The sequence below is a fragment of the Callorhinus ursinus genome, unplaced genomic scaffold (genome assembly GCF_003265705.2).
Source record: "Callorhinus ursinus isolate GAN/ISIS: 27379988/994484 unplaced genomic scaffold, GSC_fseal_2.0 scaffold35, whole genome shotgun sequence".
Classification (NCBI taxonomy): domain Eukaryota; kingdom Metazoa; phylum Chordata; class Mammalia; order Carnivora; family Otariidae; genus Callorhinus; species Callorhinus ursinus.
In genome coordinates, this window is record NW_027397097.1 from 15,537,180 (window position 1) to 15,563,980 (window position 26,801).

The following is a 26,801-nucleotide window of genomic DNA, read 5'->3' on the forward strand; positions in this document are numbered from 1 at the left end:
TGTGTGTGTGTGTGTGTGTGTGTGTGTGTGTGTGTGTGTACCACACCTTCTTTATCCATTCATCAGTTGATGGACATCTGGGCTCTTTTCCATCTTTTGAAAAGCCATGAATTCTATGTGCTGTGTTCTCCTAGTACTTGGATTTTGCCGTTCTCATTGATGGGTAAACATGGTCTTGGCTGGATGTTCTTGCTGATCTTCTGGGGGAGGGGCCTGTTGGGTTGATTCTCAAATGTCTTTGCCCCTGGTGGAATTGCATCGCCCTTGCCAGGGGCCAGGCTAAGTAATCTGCTCGGGTTTGCTCTTTGTGGCTTTTGTTCCCTGCAGGCTTTCCGAGCAGCTTTAAAGGATGAGAATGAAATTGGCAGCCTCCCAATCTCTGGCCCTGGAGCCAAAAGCTTGGGGCCCCACTACTCAGTGTGCCCTCAGAGAAAAGCAGTCAATCACTCCTGTCTCCCTGGTCTCCGGCCGCACTCCCGTGCTCACCCATCCTGTGACCGAGCGTTTCTATCTCAGGCACACGACCCCATTTGGAGTCTCAAACCCAGCAGATTCCTGCGGTGTACTTCTGTGCCTCCTGGGGGAGGAAGGGGAGTCTCCCCGGATCTGCTGCTTGTTGGGTCCCTACTGGAAGAGCAGTGGTCTGACTGTGCCGCGGATCACGGTTTATGGCAACCCCGAGCTGAGAGCCCACTCCTCGGCTCTGTCTCTGCAGCCGGCTTCCCCGCTCTGATACCCAGGAGCTCTGCTGCACTCAGGCACCCCCAGTCTTTCTGTGACCCCGAGGGTCCTGAGACCACACTGTCCCAGCGAGGGTTCCACCCCCTGCTTGGCCACTGGAGCGATGTCCCTCAGCGGAGCAGACTTCTAAAGTTCGGATTTTGTGCTCCGCTGTTCTATCACTTGCCGGTAGCCGGCTGACTACTTTGTAGATGTCTAGGTTTTAAGATAGCTGCTGCTCCTTTTGTTTCCCATTTCACACTGTGGCTCTCAATTCCTTTTTCAGGGACTATCTTGTATTCTTCTTTTTCTTTTTATTGAATACTGTACTAGTTTTAGGTGTACAACATAATTGATTTCACAACTCTACACACAGTACTCACCATGATAAGTGCAGTCACCATCTGTTACCATACAGTGTTACTACATTACTGACTATATTCCTTATGCTGTGCTTTTCATCTAGAAGCTTCTTATGGAAGCAACCCGAGTGTTCATCCATAGGTAAAGATGTGTGTCTACACACACACAATGGAATAATGCTCAGCTATAAAAAAAATGATATCTTGCCATTTGCGAAACATGGATGAAGCTAGAGGATATTCTGCTAAGTGAAGTAAGACTGAGACAAATACCATATGATTTCACTAATATGTGGAATCTTAAAGCACACAACTGAACAAACAAAATGGATTCTTAAATATAGAGAACAAACTGGTGGTTCCCAGAGAAGAAGTGGGTGAAGGGATGTGCAGAATGGATAAAAGGGATTGAGAGGTACAGAATTCCAGTTATAATAGGTCGCAGAGATGAAAAGGACCTGATAGGGAATACATAGTCAATAATTCTGTACAATTTTCAAGTTGTCTGTTTACATTGTGAAAGTTTGGAAAATATACCAGGAATTACTTTAGGCATTTCTGTTCGATAAATTAACAGAAACGTACCTGCTTATGTAGTTTGTACTTTGTTGTATATCCCATTCCTCAACTAATTATTGAAAATCTACTTCACTCTTAGCAGAGTCTCAAGTTGATGACTGTTCTGTTAGTTTGTGTGTGTGTGTGTGTGTGTGTGTGTGTGTGTGTGTGTGTGAATATTCAGATCACTTCAAGGCAGTGTTCAAAGGAAACAGATTAGTAAACTGAGATATTTAAAATGGATTTATGGAAGATTAGTCCGCAGTAGGTATTTGAAGTATGAATAGATTTGGATGGGATGGCAGTGGAAGGATGAGAAATGCATTTGGAAATGATCAGAGTCATAGGGGGCCTGGGTGGCTCAGTTGGTTAAGCGACTGCCTTTGGCTCAGGTCATGATCCTGGAGTCCCGGGATCGAGTCCCACATCGGGCTCCTTGCTCAGCAGGGAGTCTGCTTCTCCCTCTGACCCTCTTCCCTCTCGTGCTCTCTGTCTCTCATTCTCTCTCTCAAATAAATTAATAAAATCTTTTTTTTTTTTTTTTAAAGAAATGATCAGAGTCATAAAGGTAATATGCACTGCATCTCCAAATGGCAGTGAGGGGGCAGACTTTTAAGGGTGGCATGATAAGCTCCTATTTGAGAGGTATGGAGGGGCTAAGGTTTTAAAAGTAAAGTAGAGCTGTTGTGTAATGGTTAAGCTATATGGGGTTTAAATTTTTTCTGGTAGGCAAGTGTTTGAGCAAGAGAGTGATACTATTTAAAATGATATTTTGGGAAAATTATTGTCCAGAATGGCTTGGAGAATCTGTTGAGATTAGAGCCAGAGAATCCAGTTAAGAAGATTTTATAATGTTTGAAGGATAAAGGAAAGGGTTACATATATTGAATATCTGCTTGTGTAGTGCATTGTACTAGGCTTTGATGTGTTTAAATAGTTAATACACATGAAAGCTTAGAAGGGGGTATTATTAGTGTCTGGTTCTTAAGAGGCTGGATTTCAGAGAAGTTACAATATTTTGCTCAGAGAAGAGCGTCTGTTAACTTTTAGGTATTATGTGTAGATCAGCCTCTTTGAAGCAGTTGAATGTTGTATGGCAGTACCATCATTTGTTTAATTCTCAATTGATGGAAATAATGGGTTAGTTCCATTGTTTTAAATTGTTTTACTACCAATGCTACAATAAATATTCTTACAGATATCTTTGTACATATTTTCTAGCACTATATTTCTGTAGGAGAAACTCCTAGAAGTGCAACTGAATTCCTGGATTAAAATGGCCTTTAAAACAAATGGTATAGGAGGCCTGGAGAAAGGGTACTCAATGTGGATAATGGATCATGATTTTTCATGGCAGTTTTTAGAGAGTTGTAATAAAGGTACAGTGTACTCAGTACTACATAAAAAAACTAATAGAACATATCCTTTACAAGTATAGTAACAGAGTAAGCCATGGGGTATTAGAATGGAAGGCCCTAAAAATAATTTAATCTGGGGCATTTATGTGGCTCAGTCAGTTAAGCATCTGACTCTCCATCTCAGCTCAGGTCTTAATCTCAGGGTCGTGAGTTCAAGCCCCTCATTGTGACCCACGCTGGGCATGGAGTCTACTTAAAAAAAAAAATTAATCTACTCCTTAATTTTACTGTTGAGAATCTTGAGATTTAGAAATTTTATAGTATTTCTAAAATAGAGGAGGAATTAGGATCTAGATACTCAGATTTTTAGTTCACTATTCTAAAGGTAGTAAGTCTTTTCTTCTCCCAAAGTAAATTTAAGGAGAAAAATACATTCAAATTTCCATTGTCTTACATGTATATATATAGTTCCTATGCCTGTAACTACTGTTTTCTGCCATTTTTATTTAGTAGTATTTCATAATGGGTTATGAAATTTTGATGTGTTCCAAAAGTATTAAGTGTTTAGTTTTTCCTTCTTTTCCATCCTTTTTTCCTTAGTAACCAAATAAAGTGAGAAACAGACTGATCTTCAGATGGGCTGGACTGGTAATAGAAGATGAGATTTTTATGTTTCTTTAAAGGGATAAGGTGACATGAGTTAAAAGGCTCTCAGAAACACTGATGTGTAGAGGATATGGTTCTTTTTTTTTTTTTTTACTTGTTTTAAATGATAGTATAGTATTACATTATGTTGATAAGTTATGGATAATTATAATAATTACTTATTCCTTGTTGGACCTTTTGGCTTTTTTTTTTTAAGATTTTATTTGTTTGACAGAGATAGTGAGAGCAGGAACACAAGCAGGGGGAGTGGGAGAGGGAGAAGCAGGCCTCCCACTGAGCAGAGAGCCCGATGTGGGGTTCGATCCCAGGACCCTGGGATCATGACCCAAGCTGAAAGCAGACGCTTAATGACTGAGCCACTGAGACGCCCCTTGGCTTTTTTTTTTTTTATAAGTCTCTGAACATCCTGTAAATTTTCAGTTGTTTTATTGCTAGTATATGGAAGTACAACTGATTTTTTTTAAAAGACTATTTTTTTTAGAGCAGTTTTAGGTTTATACAAAATTGAGAAAAGGTACACCGATTTCCCATATACCCTGTCCCCACACAGGCATAGCCTCCCCCATTTTAACATCATTCACCAGAATGTTTTTTTTTGTTTTTTTTTTTAACCAAGGATGAACTTAGACACATCATAATCACTCAAGGTCCAGTTTACGTTAGGGTTCGCTCTTGGTGTTGTACATTCTTTGGGTTTGGATAAATGTTTAGTGACCGGTATCTATAGTTATACTTTCACACAGAAAGTATATTTCATTGCCTTAAAAATCTGCTTATTCATCTTCCCCATCTCACACTCCCCCTAATTCCCAATCCCAAGCAGCCACTGAACTTACATTGTCTTTCTGATTTTGCCTTTCCTCAACGTCATGTAGTTGGCATCATACAGTATGTAGCCTTTTCAGATTGGCTTCTTTCACTTGATAGCTCATTTCTTTGTAGTGCTGAATGATAATCCATTGTCTGGATATACCACAGTTTATCCATTTACCTACTGAGGGACATCTTGGTTGCTTTCAATTTTTGGCAGTTATGAATAAAGCTGCTTTAAACATCCATGTGTAGGTTTTTGTGTGCGCTGAAGTTTCCATCTCTTGTATAAATACCAAGGAGCGTGATTGCTGGATCTTACGGTAAGAGTATGTTTAGTTTTGTAAGAAGCTGCTAAACTGTCTTCCAAAGTGGCTGTGTGTGTTTACATTCCCACCAACAAGGAATGAGTTTCTGTTGCTCCTCATACTCAACAGCATTTCACGTTGTCACACAACTGATTTTTGTATATTGACTTTGTATCCTGATGGATGAAGGAAAGGGTAACATATATTGACTATCTTGCTAAACTCCCTTATTCTAGTGCTGCCCAGGATTTTCTATATAGATGATACCTTTGAAAAAGACTTTTTACTTCTTTCCTTCCAATTTTGACACCTTTTATTTCTTTTTATTGCCTTAATGCATTGCCCTTACTTAAAGCACAATGTTGAATACAGGTAGTAAAGAGTGCAGTGAGACAAGAAAAAGAAATACAGGACATAACAATTGTTCTCTCTTCTTCTGTTTTATGAGTGTATAAGATTGGTGAATTGGCCCTTTCATCTATATAAAATGCCCTTTATCTCTGGTAATGCTACTATTTTGAAGTCTACTTTGTCTAAAATTTATATAACTTTTCTGGCTTTCTTACGGTTAGTGTTCACATGCTATATTTTTTCCTACATTTTTTACTTTTTGACATAAATCTGTGCATCCCTTGTAAAGAGTATATAGTTAGGTGCTGCTTTTTAAAAACTTGTTCTTACATTCTCTGCCTTTAAAATGAGATGCGTAGTCCATTAATATTTAATGTTATAGATATGCTAGGTTTAAATTTTTACCTTGCTCTTTGGAGTTTTCTTTTTTAAAATCCATATTTCTTCTGTTGGTTTTTTGCAAAGGTGTATTGGTTTCTTTCTTTTTTTTTTTTTTAAGATTTTATTTATTGGGGCACCTGGGTGGCTCAGTTGTTAAGCATCTGCCTTCGGCTCAGGTCATGATCCCACGGTCCTGGGATCAAGCCCCATATCGGGCTCCTGGCTCGCCAGGAAGCCTGCTTCTCCCTCTCCCACTCCCCCTGCTTGTGTTCCTGCTCTTGCTGTCTTTCTCTCTATCAACTAAATAAGTAAAATCTTTAAAAAAAAAAAAGATTTTATTTATTTATTGGTGGGGGAGAGAGCATGAGTGGTGGGGAGGGGAAAAGGAAGGGGGAGAAGCAGACTCCCCACTGAGCAAGGAGCCTGGTGTGGGGCTTGATCCTAGGAGCCCAAGATCATGACCTGAGCCGAAGGCAGATTCTTACCCAATGGAGCTACCCAGGTGCCTCTTGGTGTATTAGTTTCTTAGTGCTTCCTCTGGGGATTATGATATGGATTGTTAACTTTTCACTGTGTACCATAAATTAATATTAACAAAGTAAACATCTATAATTTGACAACTATGAAACTGGATCTTGCCATTTTTATAGGGCTTCATCTCCAGTTTTCCTTGCTATGTTGGTCTGATTTGAAATTCTGAATATAATGACAAAAACCCTATGGCAAAAATCACATTTTGGTGATTTTTTTTTTTTTTAAAGGCATTATTTACTTGGGGAGGTGGGCAGGAAAGGACAGAGGAAGAGAATATCCAAGAAAACTCCCGCTGAGTGGGGCTCAGTCCCTCGACCCATGAGATCAGGACGTGAACCCAAGTCAGTTGCTTAATTGAGCCACTCAGGTGCCCCTTGGTGATTTATTTTGAATTAAAGATATTTATCTCCCATTTTTATCATCTTCATACCACAGTTCAACATTGCAACTCTTTTTTTTTTTTTTTTTTGAAGATTTGTTTATTTGTCAGAGAGAGAGAGCACGAACAGGGGAGAGCGGCAGGCAGAGGGAGAAGCAGGCTCCCCACTGAGCAAGGAGCCTGATGTGGGACTTGATCCCAGGACCCTGGGATCATGACCTGAGCCGAAGGCAGATGCTTAACCAACTGAGCCACCCAGGCGTCCCCAACATTGCAACTCTTAATAGCATGTGAGTCAGATCTGGATAATTGGAAGCCCAAAGGTCTGTTGTCAGTACTCTGTATATTTTCCCCAGAGTTCAGAATTCTCACATTTTTCAGAGTTGAATAGAAGAGGCAAACAGGATTATTTACTCACCTTTGCTTTGACTTAATCTGGTTGAGAAAAGTATTTCATAATCAAGTCCAGGTTACAGTGAAATTTTTTTTTTTTGTTTTCCCTCCAAATTTTTTTTAAAATTCTAGTTAGTTAACATATAGTGGAATATTGGAAATTTTTTCAGTAGACTTCATCATTAATTTTCTCAATGAAGTCTTTTGGGAGATAGGCTATTTTTATTTTTATGTTTTTGATGTGTGTCCATTTCATTGGAAATCCCATTTTCCACGTAAAGTATTTCTTTCTAGTTCTATATTAATATTGTCAGATTTTACAGTGCTTTTTGAATTTTTTTCTTAAATTGTCTTACTTGAATTTTGAAAGTGTTATCTAGTCTTAGTAGGATCATTAAACTGTAAGGATACTAAGAAAACTCAGCATTCATATAGTATGTGCTCGTCGTATCCATTTATAATGACCTAAACATCTGTTAAAACGTGTAATAAGTGTGAATAATGAGATGCCATGTAATGTTAACTTCTTAAAGTCACAATATATAAGGAACATGAGTACACTATCTTTTAAATAAAGGTTTAAAATTTTAATTCTGAATTTGGAAGGTGGAAGCAGTTTTTCTTACCAAAAGTATGTAACTGAAAGAATTTATATTATGCACATTTATGCATACTTATATACATATGTCTGTCAAAGGTAAATATTTGTGGAGATCATATACTATTTGAAGAGTTTGTTTAAGCCACATCCACATACTCTCATACACATAGAGTTCAACTTAAAACCTTCCTTTTCTCTGTAGGTTAACTATTTGTAAAGTGTTTCACGAGACAATGAGGAAATGGTTCAGTGCCTCAGTCAGGGAGAATTCCAGTGACATCTGCAGTGGAGAATTATATGGAGAATGGGAAACAGAAGAGGCCAAGATTGGAATAGCAGGTGGGGGAGTAGGACATTAGGTCAGATATAATAAAACTTACGTGGAACTTGACAAGTATTTTTTATTGTGTCTATAGCACTTTAACGTGATTGTACTTAATAGACGAATAAGAAATAGTTGTTCAAATCACCTGTGGTATAAAGAAGAGATCATATATTTATATGAATAAAATATTGAATGTAATAGAGTTTTGTAGAATACTCTTGTTAGGAAAAAAGGTAATATTTTAATGATTTAGGCCTTCAGAGTAAATTGGGCACCTTGTATAGAAGGGTTATAGAAGGGTTTTGCCTTCTTTCTTTCTTTCCCCTCTCTCTTTTCTTCTTCTTCTTCTTCTTCTTTTTTTTTTTTTATCCTGGCCCTACTGTGAGGTAGTATTAGTTTGGAATGAAATTCTAAAAGTATCCCCATTCAGATATTTAAAAATTCTCTTTTGCATTAGGGATTTAAAACAACTTTATTTTGAAATAATTTTATTTACTTACTTATTTAGAAATAATTTTAAAATTAGAGAAAAATGACAAGAATAGTATGAAGAATTCTTATATTCTCCCACGTTCATCAGTTTTGCTACATTTTATTTATCATTCTCCGAGATCTATAAATGTGCGTGTGTGGATATATTTTTTTTTCCTGAAACTTTGAGAATAAGTTGTAAACATTATGTTCCTTGACTCCTAAATACATCAGAGTGTATTTCCTAGAACAAAGATACTCTCTTATATAATCATAGTATAGTTATCAAATTCAGCAAACTTAGTATTAATATAATACTCTTGTCTAATATACAGTATACATAAAGTTTTGCCAGTTTTCTTAATAATGCCATTCATAACAGGCATTATTCCTTCCATCTAGGATTGTTAGGATATTTAATTGTCTTTAGTCTTTAATCTGGCACAGCTGCTCAGCTTTTCTTTGTCTGACAGTGTCATTAAAAATAACCATATAAAAAGGCTTAGCACCCAAGAGAAATTTTTAAGAAATGTTAAAATTAGAGTTTATTATAAATCATCATTTGAATTTCTTCTTCATAATTCTCTTTTCTTTTTGGGCTTGCTGCCATATTTTAATGTCATCACTTTGGCTTTCTCTGCACATGACATATATAGTCTCTAATTTCATTTAACTCAGTTGCCAGGAAGAAGCTTTTAAACTTATTCTAGTTTTTGTTTTAAAATTGGGTTGAGCTTGTTAAGGGGATTAGGAAGGACAACAAGAGTTTGAGATGCTACTCAGTCTATTCACATGAAACAGAGCTAGTGAGCCAGAATGGAAGGAACCTTTTACTTCCTGACATTTCTTGGCTGGCTTTCTTGAATGGCTTATTGTGAAGTAAGTAATGCATAAAAATCAGTGAAGAGTTCATATCATGGAATTTGGAATAAACAGATAGGATAATGAACTAGAATGAGCGTCAGCTTTAGATCTTGATAGACCTATTTTGAATCCCACTTACTAGCTGTGTAGTCTTGACCAAGTTATTTCATCTTAGAGGGGATTTCAGGTAAAATGGATTTAATAATACCTATAGTACAAGTGTTTTTGCAAGCATTAGAGATAACGAGTACAAAATATATAATAGTGCCTGGCATATAGTTGGTACTCAAGGAATAGTATTTTTTTATAAAATCATAGAAAGATTAGGAAAGATCTTATGAAGAAAATGAAGCCTATTCAGAAAGGTTAAGTAACTGTTACTGTTACTTAACTGGAACTGGAACTGTTACTATTCCCATTAGAATGTAAGCTCCTTGAGAGTAGGGGCTGTTTGTATCTTATACTGTATGTTCTTTAGAATGTATAGAGCACAGTGATGGACTTTTAGATACTTGGTAAATATTGCTTGTTTAAATACATTTTAGACATTCAAATTCAAGACATTGTAATGTCAGATACATAATCAACTTTATCTGGTTTAAAATATTTATTATTGATAAACCTTTGATAGTTACATTGCTCTTGAACTATGCATGAGTAAAAAATGTAATTTCAGGCTTATCAGGCTTTCAATAGAAATGAAGTAAAGAGGTTTTAGAAATATATATTTGATTTGTAATTCAATACCAAGAAGGCTTTTATGCAGGCATAATTAAGTTGTTTTATGTAGCTTTTTAGCATATGTCATGTTCAAATGCCAGTTTATGGTGAATTACTTATTTTTGTCATAAGTGTTTTCTTTAGTCATCCCTGCCATGCACACGTTCAATATCTTCACCAGCGGACTCACTTTTAGGTTTTTTAGTTTCTTTTGGGGGGGTCATTCATAACTCTTAGAAAGACTGATATTTCATGAGTTTTATTCTTTTGTAGAAGTCTTCTAAAGAATAAAGAGAACATTTGCTTGTATATTTTTATTTATTTTTATATTTTTATTATTTTTTTAAGATTTTATTTATTTGACAGAGAGACAGGGAGAGAGGGAACACAAGCAGGGGGAGTGGGAGAGGGAGAAGCAGGCTTCCTGCTGAGAGGAAGCCTGATGCAGGGCTCGATCCCAGGACCCTGGGATCATGACCTGAGCCAAAGGCAGATGCTTAACAACTGAGCCACCCAGGCGCCCCTTGCTTGTATATTTTTAACAGTCATTCTATCTTGCAATCAATTACCATATGGGTCTACTGGACCACCTTACAAATCTCAGATGCATTTGATGATACTAGTTATCTTATTTTTCCTATATTGTGAAACATTTTGCTATTTCATCCAAGGAATTATTTCATCATTACTCATCAATTGCTCTAAACCATGCAAAAAAAAAAAAGTTTGAAATAATAAGAAAATGGAAGAATGATGAGCTTTGAGCAGAGGTTGGCAAACTTTTTTTTTTTTTTTTAAAGTATTTTATATGAGAGAGAGCGAGCATGAGCGGAGAGTGGGGGGAGTGTCAAAAAGAAAGCGAGAAGCACACTCCCCACTGAGCAGGGAGCCTGATGTGGGGCTTGATCCTGGGATCATGACCTGAGCTGAAAGCAGACGCTTAACTAACTGAGCCACCTAGGTGCCCCTGGCATGGGTTTTTGTAAAGGGTAAGATAGTATATATTTTAAGCTTTGTGGGCCACATATGGTCTCTGTAGCATATTTTTTAAATAACCCTTTAAAAATGTAAAAAGTATTCTTAGCTCACAGGTCATATGAAAATAGGTTGTGGGCCAAATTTAGCCTGTGCTCCTTAGTTACCATTGCATTATCCTAGAGTCTTCATATTACATTGTTTAAAAGATTATGTCATCTTTCAGGAAGGGTAAAAGGAGATTGGAGACACCATCTTTATGCTGGTATTCTTTCATGTTTTTGCTTTAAAATTGACTGGATACAGCTTCTAAGTGGACATTGCTGAAAATGGGTGTGTGTAAACAAAGGCGATTAAAAGGCAATAGGTGTAGAAATGAAACAGATTAATTGGATTGTTCTAAATAATTTTATAAATCTAAAAATGACAGTGTTTTGCAAATTATGGATCAAAGAAGATGCCTGTCCAAATTTTGAGCCATTAAAATTTTTCAAAATTTCAGGGTTTGAAGTATTGAATTTTGTTAATGCAGTTGCTAGAAAAAGAACCAGAAGTAATAAGTTAGAAGCTATTAGAAGATGTGTTAAAAAATCAAGAGTGAGATTTATATGATGGATATATTCCACATTTATTCATGACAATGAACAGTGGTATTCAGAGAATGTGGCTCATTTTGGCTCTTTATAACTTAAAAACCTGGGAAATGTGCAATGAATATTTGGATTTATTGAACTTCAGTACTTACTAAAAATTCTAATAAAGTTGTTTTTCACTATCTTCTTCTGAAATTTTTTTTCTAAAATGACTTAAAATGCATATATTTTTAAAAAGTCCATTAGACCAGACAGTAAGTGATGAAGACTGCTTTTCCTTGTGTACCAGCAGTAAAAGACTAGTTTGTAGGATTTCTTCCTCTGAGGTATGCCTTATGTTAGGTTCTTGACTTGGGTTGAGGAGGGACCCTTTGAGGAACACCTTTGAAAGATTTTCTGCTGCTTTTACTCTTAGAATGTTTATTGAGGAATTATTTGAATTTGTTTCTTCAAGACTAGGTCAGATGTTTTACTTTCTCTGTTTTTGTTTAATTTTTTCACACTAAGACTCAATGTAATTGATCATATTTTTCTTTCTTTTTTTTTAAAGATTTTATTTATTTGAGAGAGATAGCAAGAGCAGGAACACAAGCAGGGGGAGTGGGAGAGGGAGAAGCAGGCTTCCCGCCGAGCGGGGAGCCCGATGTGGGGCTCGATCTAGCACCCTGGGATCATGACCTGAGCCAAAGGCAGATGCTTAACAACTGAGCCACCCAGGTGCCCTGATCATGTTTTTCTTTTTACTTTTGCTGTCATGAATTCAGATCCAAAATTAACCACTAAGTTTCTATATTATGTTCCAGGGTTTCTTCCCAGTATTTTATGGTTTACAAACAAGAAACTTTGTACTTGAAGGTTATTACCTACTGTGTCAAACCCATTTTGAAAATAAGAGTGACTGAAAGAATGATTTAATTGAACAGTGGATCCCTTTGAAATACGAAGATTGCTGAAGATTTGAATCTTTTTTTTCTTTTAAGTTGTCTTAGTCCCAGAGACCTTTAAAATGAAGTCAGAATATTTCTGTAGTCCCATCTCTTACAGTGGGCCTTAGCCAGTTTTACTTAGGTATTTGCTGGGAGCTTGCATTTGATAAAAGAAGGGGTTAGAGATGCTTGGGCAGATCACTCCCTGAGTAGTTAATTAAGGCAATAAAAGGTTGTATTGAACATTTTTCCTTGATTGAGGTCATTGAAGCCGGTTATATAGAAAAATAGCAGTACATTTTCTGGACTTAGCATAATTCTAGGTTTAAAACAAAGTTTTCATGGAGTAAGGAACTTCACAAGTTCACATCTCTCCATAAAAGCAACAACAGCAACAAAAACTGGCAAAAACGTCGGAATCTTTTTCAGGACTCTGGAAACTAACCAAAACTTTGTAGCAACCAGGGAAGCATTTAATTAAGAAAACCACTAAATCTTGGTAAGAACAGTGAGCTTTGTAACATTTTAACTTACCTTGGACCCATCCCTTGTTCCTTTGTTCAGTGGTAGCCTTGGAAATAATAGCTCATGTTCTTGGTACTGGTACCAGAGGGAGCAGAATGGACCTCATTCACAACAAATTATAATTACAGTTGACCCTTGAACAACATGGGGTTGGGGCACCAATCTCCTGTGCAGTTGAAAGTCTGCATATAACTTTTGACTCCCCAAAAACGTAACTGCTAATGGTCTACTGTTGACTGGAAGCCTTACTGAAAACATAAAAGTTATGTATGTAATGTGTATTTTGTATGTTAAATGTGTTACATATACCGTATGTATAATAAGAGACAAAATAAGCTCGAGAAAAGAAAATATTACTAAAACCATAAGGAAAGACATTTACAGTATTGTACTATAAAGAAATATGTGTATAAGTGGACTCACATAGTTCAAACCTGTGTTGTTCAAGGGTCGACACTAATTTGTTTAGGTTTCTCTGGTAGTTCCCTTGAAGATTAATTGAAAAGACTTTCCTTTATCTCAGTAAAGTGACAACCTGTGAGTGTTTGTCAAAAATATTTACCTGCAGATGTATGTGTCACTGCTGCCTGACGCACTGACAATGATTGGGGCAAAAATTGATTACAAAGCTTGGGAGGAAAGGCTGGGAATAAGACACTTTGTAGTTTTTTTTTTTTTTTTAAGATTATTTGTTTGAGAGGGAGAGAGAGAGAGAGCACGAGCACGGGGGAGGGGCAGAGGGAAAAGCAGAGTCCCCCGCTGAGCAGGGAGTCCAATGTAGAACTCGATCCCAGGACCCTTAGATCATGACCTGAGCCAAAGGCAGAAGCTTAACTGACTGAGCCACCCAAGCACCCCAGAATAAGATACTTTGGGGAATAAGGGCTTTGAGTTCTTGGACCTGGAAATTTTTGGAAACTCAAAGACAGTATACAGTCAGGGCTGTGCACATGCTCAGGAAAGAACTAAGAAGGTTCTAAGTTTTCACTTCTGGCTGACTTTGGGGGCTCTGCGTAAGCAGGAAGTGAAGACTAAGTTGAAAACTACCTAGCTAGTATTAAAGGGATGTCCCAAACACAACCCACCTGCAAAGACTGGGAGAATTTTTGGGTTCCAGGCCTTTAAGGAAATGTTTTTCCAATCAGTAGCTGACCACTAAGCTAATAGAAATGTCACCGGTTGCACATGACAAAAAATACAGACTTCAAAGTATTGGTTCAGAAAAGTTATTAAGGAAACAACAAATACTAACAATAAACCCTGAGGAGGGGGAAACATCTGATTTCTAGATTTGCTGCATTATAATATTCAGCATCCAGTTTTCAATAAAAAGTTAGGAAGCATGCAAAGAAATAAGAATGTAAGGCCCTTTCAGAGAAGAAATGAACAGAAATTGTCCCTAGGATTAACATTGGATTTACTGAGAGTTAAAGGAAACCAGGAGAATGATGTGCCATCAAATAGAAAATATTAATAGAGAAATTATAAAAAGGAACTAAACAAATGATAGAGCTGAAAAGTACAGTAGCAAATGGAGTTCACTAGAGGGCTTTGATAGATTTGAGTAGGCTGAGGAAAGAATCTGTGAACTTGAAGAAAGGTCCATTGAAATACCTACTTTTAAAAGCTGAAAGAAGAAAGAAGAAAAATGAACAATCTCTGAGATACTGCCAAGTATACCAACATATGCAGTAGGAGTCCCAGAAGGAGGAGAGAGATGGGGTGGAAAGAATATTTGAAGACATAATGCCCTAAAACTTTCTGAATTTGATGAAAAACATTACACACTTAAGTTCAGTAAACTCCACGTAGGATAAGCTCCATACCAAGACATATCATAATCAAATTGTCAAAGAGAAAATGGCAAGAGAAGCAACTCCTCAAATAACAAGGATTCTTAGAATAACAGCTGGTTTCCATTAACAATGAAGTCCAAAGGCAGTGGAATGGTATAAAGCACTGGAAGAAAAACTCAATTCTCTTATCGAAAGTATCCATCAGGAAGGAGAAGGGTACCTGGGTGGCTCAGTCATTTAAATGTCTGATTCTTGGTTTCAGCTCAGGTCATGATCTCAGGGTCGTGAGATCCAGCCCTGCATTGAGCTCCACGCTTAGCTCAGAGTCTGCTTGAGAATCTCTCACTGCCCCTCCCCCCACATGCGTGTGTGCCCTCTCTCTCAAAATCTTAAAAAAAAAATGAAGACATTCTCAGATAAACTGTGAGAGTCATTACTCAAAGACTTAGGCTACAGAAGATACTAAAGAGAGTCCTTCAGGCTGAAAAAAGAGGTCACGAGACAGTAATTTGAATTCCCATGAAGGAAAAAGGAACACAGGTAAAGGTAACTAGTTAATCATAAAAATCAGTATAGTACATTTTGTTTGTAACTCTTTCCCCCCCATTTGATATAAAAGACAACTTCATAAAATGGAAACTGTAGGGTGCCTGTGTGGCTCAGTCGGTTAAGCGTCTCTGCCTTTGGCTCAAGTCATGATCCCAGGATCCTGAAATCAAGCTCTGCATTGGGCTCCCTGCTTGCTCAGTAGGGAGTCTGCTTCTCCCTCTGCTCCTCCCTTCACTCCTGCTCTCTCTCTCTTTCTCTCTCTCTCTCTCACTTGCTCTGCTCTCTCTTTCAAATAAAATCTTAAAAAAATGGAAACTGTAAACCTATGTTTATGGGCATGCTATGTATAAAGAAATAATTTATGACAACACATAGGGAGAGAAATTACATAGCAAAGTTTTTATGTACTACTGATATTAAGTTGGCATTAATCCAAACTAGGTTGTTATAATTAAGATGTTTATGCTAATCCCTACTGCAACAATTAAGGGGATAACAAAAAATATATAGTAAAAGAAATGGTAAGAATTAAAATGGTACACTAGCAAGTATCTATTTAACACAAAATTAAAAGGCAGAAATTTGCAGAATGGATTAAAGAAAACATGACCCAGCTATTGATTGAGACACAAAGTGGTTGAAAGTAAAGGATGAAAAAAGATACGTGCAAACAGTAACTAAAAGTTTGAGTGGATGGACTAAAATCAGACTAAATAGATGTATGACAAAAATTATTATGAGAGATAAAGACATTATATAATGATAAAAGGGTCAATCTATCAGAAAGTTAATAACAGTTATAAACTTGTTTGCACCTACCAACAGAACCTCAAAATACAGAAGCAAGGCTTGGCAGAATTGAAGGGAGAAAATAGTTCAACAATAATTCTTGGAAACTTTGATATCCTACTTTCAGTAATGATTAGAATGACTGGACAGAAGGTCATCAAGGAAATAGAAGACTTGAACACTATAAACCACCTAGGCCTAACAGACTTACACAGAACATTCTACCCAACAGCAGGATACGTTCTCAAGTGCACATGGAGCATTTTCTTGGATAGACCATATATTAGGCTACTGTGAAACAAGTCTTGATATATTTAAAGACTGAAATCATACAAAGTATGTTCTCTGACTGCAATGATAGAAATAACAAATCTGGAAAATTTATTAATACGTGGAAATTTAATAAAACAGTTAATTTAAAAATTTAAAACTATTTTAAGTTAGTCCTATTTAGTGAGAGGTGTGTGTATTTTTAAATCACAGAAGAATACATTGTAAGTTTTTATTCATATGCTTGAAATTTTAAGGAGAGTTTTGATATTTGTAAGGCGTGTTTTAGTTACTAGGAATATGTGTTGCTCCAGATTTTTGTTCTTCAGTATTTGATTAAACACTTTAAAGTCCTATGAAAACAGCGGATAACCAAAAATCTATTGTATGATTTTTTTTCTTCAGGCTAACTTTTCTGATTGTCTTAATGTGGATTAAAGAAATTGGCCTCTATTTTCCCCATAGAAGTTAGATGGCATTTATAGGCTCGGGTGTATACTTAATGACACATTGATTTTGAAAGGGACAAAGTTACTAAGCATTTCCTATGATAAGCTTTTTTTTTTTTTTTAAGATTTTTATTTATTTGACAGAGACAAAGTGAGAGAGGGAGCACAAGCAGGGGGAGTGGGAGAGGGAGAAGCAGGCTTCCCGCTGAGCAGAGAGCCCGATGCTGGGCTCAATCCCAGGACCCTGAGGTCATGACCTGACCCGAATGCAGATGCTTAATGACTGAGCCATCCAGGCGCCCCTATGATAAGCTTCTTTATTGCCTGTTTGATGATATAACATCAAGTGTTATATGGGGTGATCCATGACATTTAGTAAAATATGCCATGTCATTTATCAGTAATAATGGTAATTTAAGATCTTTCTTTAGTGGAATGATAAGAAAATGCTAAAACTAATTGTAAAACTTAAAGAATATCCTTCCTTTGGAATTAGCTTTGAGAATTTTTAAATGTAATTAATGCTTATTCATTTATTTTTCTCATTCTGTTACTTTCCCTTTCTACCCACAGTAATTTTTTTTTTAAAGATTTTATTTATTTATTTGAGAGAGCGAGCATGAGAGAGAGCATGAGAGGGAAGAGGGTCAGAGGGAGAAGCAGACTCCCCGCTGAGCAGGGAGCCCGATGTGGGACTCGATCCCGGGACTCCAGGATCATGACCTGAGCCGAAGGCAGTCGCTTAACCAACTGAGCCACCCAGGCGCCCACTACCCACAGTAATTTTAATGTTTGAGAAGTAACAGCTGTTTTTCTGGTGGGGAAAATTTTAGTTTTCTTACTCTTTGTTAATGTGATAAAACCTAGCCTTTTACATTTTTTTGAAAAGAGACGTTCATATAACAACTTTTTAGTGCGTGTAGATCAGAATCTTTTCACATATTCACAAAGGAATTTGTATGGCTACAAGTTAAATTTGAAATTTGTGGTACATGTTAATTTTTTTCAGGAGAAGGAAGCCAACACCCTTTTGGAGCCATGAATATTGTCCGAACTCCATCTGTTGCTCAGATTGGAATTTCAGTGGAATTATTGGACAGTTTGGCTCAGCAGACTCCAGTAGGCAATGCTGCTGTATCCTCAGTTGACTCATTCACTCAGGTAATGCAATACAAATTATTTTCTAAAAATACTTTAAAACCAAATTCTGTACTTCATTTTTTTTTAAGATTTTATTTATTTGAGAGAGAGAGAGCGCACGAGCAGGGGGGAGGGGCGGAGGGAGAAGCAGGCTCCCAGCTGAGCAAGGAGCCGGATGTGGGGCTTGATCCCAGGACTCCAGGATCATGACCTGAGCTGAAGGGTAAGTGTCTTACCGACTGTGCCGCCTAGGCACCGTCCAGATTCTATACTTTAATTAGCCTGGTGGTAGAAAACTTGTAAAAATGAAGGTAAAAACATGTATGGTGTAAGTTACTAGCTTCCATGGATAATTTGGCTTGCCTGCTTTCTTCTATAGGTATTTTAAAATTTGTAAATGCTTTGATGAGACTTGTTTTTATAGTGATGAAATAGCTCAAAGTGATTTAAAAATGAGATTAAATATTAGCTTTTTCTTTTTTCCTCCCACAGTTAGTATGCTAGGCTGTGGGTTTACAGTTGTGATCTGCTTAAGCAAGATCCTTGTCTTCATGGAACTTAAAGTGGCATAATTCCATGATAGTTGACTTTTAACCTCTGTATGGCAAAGGCCTGAACAGGAGAATGGTGGAGGCAGAGGTGTAACTAACGCGAAGGCCCTGAGGTAGAAATCTGTTGTTTGAAGAATAATATGAAGGTCTTTGTGACTAGAGTAGAGTGAGCAAGGGTGAGAGATGGGAGATAATTGGGGAGGGGGCTATAGGATAAAATCATATGGTACCTCATTGGCTTTTATAAGGACTTTGATTAATTTATTTTTTTAAGGTTTTATTTATTTACTAGAGAGAGAGCACAGGCACACGAGAGCACAAGCAGAACAAGGGGCAGAGGGAGAGGGAGAAGCAGCCTCCCCACTGAGCAGGGAGCCCGATGTGGGGCTCGATCCCAGGACCCTGGGATCATGACCTGAGCCGAAGGCAGTTGCTTGACTGACTGAGCCACCCAGGTGTCCCTATAAGGACTTTGACTCAAATTCTGTTTGGAAGAGAAGAAATAAGAGAGTTTTGAGCAGAAGAGTAATAGGATCTAACTTATATTTTAAAAGGATCACTTTTGCATTTTTGGACAGACACTGCAGTGGGAAGGAAGAGGCTCAGTTAGGAGGCTCTTGTGAACATCTAGATGACAGGTGATAATGACTTGAACCAGGGATGTTTGGGAGGTGGAAGTGAAGGTGATTAAAAGTACTGGCATACCTCGTTTTATTGCGCTTCACTTTATTGCATGTGGCAGGTATTGTGTTTTTTACATACCGAAGGTTTGTGGCAACCCCGAATGGAGCAAATCTGTTGGCGCCATTTTTCCAGCAGCATTTTGCCACTTTGTGTCTCTGTGTCACATTTTGGTAATTCTTGGAACATTTCAAACTCTTTCATTATTGTATTTGTTATGGTGATCTGTTATCAGTGATCTTTAATGTTACTGTTGTAATTGTTTTGGGACACCACAAACTGTGCCCGTATAAGATGAAGAACTTAACTGCTAAGTGTATTTTCTGATTGCTCCACCTACCAACTATTCCCGTGTCTTTTTCCCTCTCCTTGGGCCTCCCTATTTCCTGAGAAATATTGTTAACAACAATATTAAAATTAGGCCAACTAATAACTCTACAATGGCCTCTAAGGATTTAAGTGAAAGGAGGAGTCAATCCATGAGGCAAATTTCATTGTTGTCTTATTTTAAGAAATTGCCACAGCCACCCCAACCTTCAGAAACTACCACCCTGATCAGTCAGCAGCCATCAACATCAAGGCAAGACCCTCCACCAGCAAAAAGATTACGACTCGTTGAAAGCACAGATGTTTAGCATTTTTTAGCAATAAAGTATTTTTAATGAAGGTATGTATATTTTTTTTAAAGACATAATGCTCTTTACCCACCTAATAGACTACAGTATAGTGTAAACAAAATTTTTATGTGCACTAGGAAACCCAAAAATTCATTTGACTCACTTTATTGCAGTGGTCTGGAACTGAACTGCAGTATGTCCGAGGTATGCCTGTAGTTGATTTCTGGAGAAAATGTGAAGATGGAGCCGATAGTGTTTCATGATGTGCATCACATGAAAGGTCTGAGATTAAAGAGAGACATCAATTATAGCCCAGGGATGTTGGCTTGAGGAACTTGAACACAGGAATATTATGAAAAGAGCAAGTATGGGCTGGGAGTGGAATCAGGAGTTGGATTTTGGTTGTACTATGTTTGGGATGCCTCTTAGACATCCAGCTGGAGATGACAAGTGTAGAGTTCAAGAGATAGGTCTGGGATATGGATAAAAATATGGGAGTCATCAGTGTAAAGATAGTATCTAAAGTTTTGAAGGGTGTATGATTACTAGAGAAGTAACTAAATGGAAAAGTTGGCAAGTGACTGAGCTCGGGGCCATTTCAAATTTGAGAAGCTTAAGAGATGAAGAGAAAGAAAAAGAGCAGCCTGAAGTAGAAGGAGACCCAAAAAGTGGTGTTTTGGAAGCCAAGCAAAGACTGGTTTTTAAGAAGGAAGAAGCCTCAGTAGTATCACACTGCTGATGTCAAGATGAAGGCTAAGAAGTAGCCACTGGATTCAGCAAGATGGAAGTCATTAAAAAGTTAGGTGAGAGTTCAGAGAGTAGAAGGGGAGTTTGGGGTGAGCTGGAGAGGAGGAAGTGGAAACAGTGAATATAGATGACTTGATGAGTGTAGTTACAGAGGATAGCAGATAAATGGTTTGGTTGCTTGAGGCAGTGGGGACAAGGAATTTTTTTTGTTTTTACTATTTTTAATGGGAGATACTACATGCTTGATGAGAATGAAGCATTAAAGAAAAACTGATGATGCAGGAGAGTAGGGAGAATTGCTGAACTCCTTGAATAGGAAATGAGAGCACAGTAGATCGGATAATGGACAGTATTCATAGTAATGGCTATATGGATACAGATGCAGGAGGTTGATAAATGTGATGAGAACTTATGCACGTTCTCTCTTGATACCTTCTCTTTGCTCAGTGAAACAGGAACAGCTGATGACTTCCAAAGTCATCAGCTACGATTGAGGGGAAAGGAGTATTGGAAATTAAAAAAAAAAAGATTATTAAATAAGTCCTCTGGGGGAGGAGGAGGGTGAATGGACTGGGAACCCCTTACGAGTTTGCTGGGCAGCATACTCTTGAGGGTTGTGGCCATGAATTTAAAGTCAGACTTGTCACATGATCTCTTGAGAACAGGCTGAATTAAGAATGACAGAGTCTGGGTCTTAATGTTTTTTTTTTTCCCCCAGTAATTAAAAAAATAAACTGCTGTACTGAAAAGAGCAAATTGTAAAGCAGTAGTTAATAGTATCCCATAATGACTGTATTAGAAAAATGTCTGAAAAATACATACCAAAGTGATGTTATCCCTGTAAAGGGGCAAGGAGACTTTTTACTTTATATATTTAAAAATTATTTGAGCTTTTAAAATAAAGCATATGTATTTTTTATTAAACATTTTATTATGAAATATTTTACATATCTAGGAAAGTACATTCCACCAGTATTTATTGTATGCCTACTGTGTGCCAGGAGTTTTCTAAGCACAAATAAATAAAACGAGGTAGACAAAATAATAGTTATCCTTGTGGAGCTCTCTTTATTAATGCAATATATATGAAGACTTCTGAGTGTCTTCTGCCTAGATTTAACTGATATTTGCCATATTTGCTACTAATTAAAAAAAAAGTATTTCTGATACACCTTGCTGGCCTCACTGTTTCACTTCTTCCAGTTCTTCCCCCGGTCATCCTATGTTAGTACTTTAATAAACCTTTTTTTTTTTTTAAGATTTTATTTACTTATTTGACAGAGAGAGACAGCGAGAGAAGGAACACAAACAGGGGGAGTGGGAGAGGGAGAGGCAGGCTTCCCGCTGAGCAGGGAGCCTGACGCAGGACTTGATCCCAGGACCCTGGGATCATGACCTGAGCCGAAGGCAGACACTTAAGGCTGAGCCACCCAGGTGCCCCCTATGTTAGTACTTTAAAAAACATTCATATATATCCACAAAATATGTATAGCATTATTTGTTTAAACATGTTTCTAATATTTACTCTGGTTACTCTTATTTCATTTCGTTTTTATTAATAGTACATGTACATGGCTTAAACATCAGATGGTTTTACATGCAAAACAGTTGTCCTGTTATACTTCTTATATTTGCTCTTATTCTGCTCCTCAAAAGCAGTCACTTTCAACCTCTCCCTCATTTTTTTTCCTTTACCTATTTCTTCCTGTATTTACTTCCATGTGTCAGAAAAAAACTTGCTTAATCTTAACCAGTTTATTTGTTGTAGGTGTTTTCCATCAACTTTCCAATACCTAATGTGATTTAGCACTCTCACTCCTCTGCTTTCCAGCATACAGAATTGTCTCTTCTTCCCACCTTTTGTTTTTAAGATTTTATTTTTATTTTTTTAAAAGATTTATGTATTTATTTTAGAGAGAGAGAGAGTATGTGTGGTGGAGAGGGGCAGAGGGAAAGGGGAGAGAGAGAGAATCTCATGCACGCCGAGTGCAGAGCCTGATATGGAGCTCAATGCCATGACCCCGAGATCACAACCTGAGCTGAAACCAAGTCGGACGCCTGACTGCACCACCCAGGTGCCCCTAAAAGATTTTATTTTTAAATAATCTCTACACCCATCGTGAGGCTTGAACTCACAACCTGGAGTTGCATGTTCTACCGACTGAGCCAGCCAGGCAGCCCCACACCTTTTTATAATAGATTTTCACTAAATTAATATTCAGAGTTTTCAATATTATGATCAGGTAAATATTTTTCAGAACTGAGCCAGGTGTAGTACTATGATTACATTTCCTTTCTTGTATGACTTTTTATTTTTCTTGGGTAATAAATGCTTCATTTTTTCCTTTGCATGGATTTCTTTTTCCATGTCTAATTTATGCCCAAACTCTGCCAAGTATGAATTCCTATTCAGTATATTTTTAAAAAGCAATTTTAAATTTGTTTTGGAAACATCCCTCTTGAAACTCTTCTTTGTTCTTCGAAACTCTTTTTTGTTCTTCTGTGGACTGATTATTTTCTGGGTCTGTTGCACAACTGTGGTCAAGGTATTCTTTTCTTTAACCATTATTGTAGAAATTCTGTTTATTTCTCTTCTCTGTTGCAGTCCTTTTTTTGTTTCCTCTATTTTCCATTCTTGTTGACTTACCCCTTGGTATGTTTTTAAAATGATTATAAGTGGTATACTGTACAAATTTTTACAACTTGGTGTTGTTCACTCAGCATTATTTTTAAGACTTATTTGTGTTGATACATGGAATAAATCTAGTCTATTTTAATTGTTGTATAGTACGTCATTGTATGAATGAGACAGTCTTTTCATGTCCATATTAAGATATTCTCACTAATATTGTTTTAAGACCTTAAATTTTTGCCTAACTGATGGGTGAAATTTGAGTATCACTATTATTTTGGTTTGCATTTCTTGGCCACTGGTGAAGTTGAACATCTTTTCTCATTTTGACCTCATGTGTATTTTTTTGTAATTGGAATTGACTGTTTATATATTTTGCCCAATTTTCTATTGTATTATTTGGCACTTTTTAATTTTAGCTTTCTGGGAAGAGGCCTTTATGTATTCTGGGTAATAATCATTTGTTCTAGATGTTATAATTCTCCTAGCATGTTGCTTGTCTTTTAATATTGTTTTTGGTTATCTTTTGCATGCAGACATTATATTTTTGTGTTGACAGTCTTATCAGTTGTTTCTTTTATGATTTTTTTTTTTTTTTTGCATTGGAGAAGTCCTTCCTATCTTATCCTGATGTGTGAAGGTGTTATGTTCTCAGAGTTATTAAAGCTTTAACTGAAAGCTAGTCTTTTTTTTTAACTCTGATTTAATAGTATCTTTGTTATATATCATGTTGTCACATATGTTTAGACTTGTTTCTGGTCTCTCTCTTCTATTTCCAGTTAGTTTATTTGCCTGTCTCTTTGCCAGTAAAAGTCTTAATATCTGCTAAGCCAAGTCCCTCCTCTTACTCATCAAACTAAGCTTACATGTTCTCCATAATAATTTTAATATCAGCTTATTGAGTTTCATGAAAAATCTTATTGCATTTTGTTGGAAATAACATTGGATTTATAGGTTTAATTTGGGGAGAATTGTTTTCATTACATTATGTCTTCCCATCTATGAACATGTATCTTTTCACTGAATGTGGTATATAGGTCTGTTAGTTTGTTTTCTTTCCTATCTCTCAAGACAGTCTTGAAATATTTTCCTAGGTATTTACAGACTTTGTTTCTGTTCTGAATTGGATCTTTTAAAAGATTTTTATTTGTCAAAGAGAACGAGAGCGCACAAATGGGGGAACAGCAGGCAGAGGGAGAAGTAGGCTCCCCGCTGAGCAGGGAGCCCGATGTGGGACTCTATCCCAGGAACCTAGGATCATGACCTGAGGCGAAGGTGGACACTTAACCGACTGAGACACCCAGGTGTCCCTCCGAATTGAATCTTTTAAATAAAAGTTACATTTTAAAATTTTGTTTTTAGTGTTAAGGGTTGCTGTTGATTTTTGTTCCTTCTGATACTGATTTTTTAGTTAGTGATTTTACTGAACTCTGGATATTAGTCCAAGTAACTTAATGGTAGTGTCCTGGATTAAACTACCTTGATATTATTAAGCAAAAAGATAAAAGCTATTAAGGCATTTCTTCTCATTATATTTAGGCTTTTATCTTTCTTTCTGGCAAGAAAAAGACTTCTTACTATTTTATATGAGAAAGCTTGATTTGAGGAGGGTGGGATTTGAGTAGCGGGGCATAGTAGATGTAGAGGTAGAGGTAAAAGAAGATATTTTGAAGGAAAAACATTTTTTCCTTTTCTTTTTCCAAAATGAATATGTTAGGAAATTAAAATTGTTAAAAACCACAGAAATTCTTTGAGATATGAAGAAAGTACTAAAGGCGGGTTGTTAAGATTTTGTGTCACAGTGTCATTTTATGACTTTCTTTAACTTGCAGTATTAGACTGTTTTAGAACTCACAGTCCTTAAAACCAAGTATACTGCAGGAACATTTTTAATTAAAAATGTTAAGGTCTAAGTGGAATATTCAGTATAATTCATTAATCTATTCATTATTAACTTTCCAGTTCACACAAAAGATGTTGGACAACTTCTACAATTTTGCTTCATCATTTGCTGTCTCTCAGGCCCAGATGACACCAAGTCCATCTGAAATGTTCATTCCAGCAAATGTGGTTCTGAAATGGTATGGGACATTTTGTATCTCTAATATTAAGGCTTTTAGTGACCATATATATTTTTTGCTGGTGACGTCTAAACATATTCTTTTATTGTGAACATCAGCATGCCATTTAAACATTGAACAGTGGCATGCCATTAAAAAGTATACTATGGAGTTCACATCAAGGAATGTTCTTACCCTCAATATTGTTATATAGTAGCCATTTTGAATTTATAAAGACAAGAAAATACAATTGCCTATGTGTAGGGACCACAGTTAAGGCTGTAAATTTTTTAATATTTTTATTTATAAGTAACCATATATGAGTCTTGAAATATAAAGCAGTATTTTTTTGTAAGTTTAGAAAGTTTGGTCTAAAGTAGATAGGCATCAGGCATCAGGATGATTTATACTGTACCTTGTACTTAAATGATTAGTAAAGTTTATTTCCCTAGCTTTCCCATGATTCTGTTTTATAGGTATTCTTTTCACTTTGAATATCCCAGTGGTGGGGGATATATGAGAATTTGTTGAGCAGTGGTAGTATGGTGTAGCATGGATAGCTCTGAAAGGTATTAGGTTTGAGCTTTGTTAAAATGTAAGTATATGACCTTGAGCAAATTCCTCTCGTCTACTCATCTGTGAAATGAGGGAGGAGTGAGATTTGATTTTTTTTTCTTAGGTCTAGCTGTCAGGCTTGTAGAAGATAAAAAATTAATAAAATTTGTTATGATTTGTGCTCTCTGGTACAAGCCAGTCATACTTAAATCACAATGCTTGCTGTCCTTTTATAAGAATAACTAAACTTCCAGATTAACTTTTTAGCTTTTTTTGATTTTTTATCTTAGCTTTTTAGAAGTGACATTTAAGGTTGTTTGCTTTTTGAGAAGTCATTTGGTAGATTATGAAAGATTTAATTTTCTTATAAATATGTTTTTTTCTTTTGTAGGTATGAAAACTTTCAAAGACGACTAGCACAGAACCCTCTCTTTTGGAAAACATAATTTGAATAAAATAATTTTTAATGGATTCTGAAATTTGTCATGTTTTGAAGAGAAATGCCTCCATTTAAAAGTGCGAAGTCAAAAGGATCATGAAGCCTAAGTTTAAAAACTGCTTAATGAAAATCTTTATAAAAAATTAAAAATATGGAAAAATGAAAGTATGTTCCTTATTAATGAGTTTTTCTCTTAAGCTTAAAATATTCAGAGGCAAAACACTTTGTTTTGGCTAGGATTCATTTTTTACTTAAAAATAAAACATATTCACAACAATAGTGTGCCACCTGCCATTGCATTTATAATCTTTTATTTTTATAGTGGTTTGCTAGAGTAGTTAACTTAAAATCAGCTATATCAAAATTTGGGGGCCTTTTGGAAAACATATCAAATATACATTTTTATATACAGGGAAGTTATTTTCAGTTAGTATTTCTTAAGATTACAAGTTTTTCCATTAACAGGTTGGCTGTCAGTTATATATCTGCAAATTCATACATTATTATTTGTTTAACAAAATTGCCATGGTTAATACTGATAAGGTTTTATTTAATACTGGTAATGTTGTGAGGCATTTGTGTGTAGAATATAGGATTTAGTACCTTTGCCTATTAAGTTGAAGCCATTGTGTCTCATTCAGAAGGGAGCACTTGATTCATTTATACTAGTAACATCCATTGACCAAAACCCACCAAGTAATCAAAA

The 26,801-nt window shown here is 36.5% G+C and overlaps 1 protein-coding gene across 1 annotated transcript in view; it reads left to right on the plus strand.

Moving 5' to 3' along the window:
- The window catches only part of HIKESHI (heat shock protein nuclear import factor hikeshi), a 39,886-nt gene extending 13,514 nt beyond the window's left edge, over positions 1-26,372 (plus strand). Inside the window, exons 3-5 of the mRNA XM_025848423.2 lie at positions 17,683-17,834; positions 25,004-25,122; positions 26,048-26,372. Of these exons, the coding sequence (XP_025704208.1) occupies positions 17,683-17,834; positions 25,004-25,122; positions 26,048-26,102 (326 nt within the window). The 3' untranslated portion in view covers positions 26,103-26,372. The remainder of the gene's footprint in view (positions 1-17,682; positions 17,835-25,003; positions 25,123-26,047) is intronic.
- Positions 26,373-26,801: the final 429 nt, after the last annotated feature.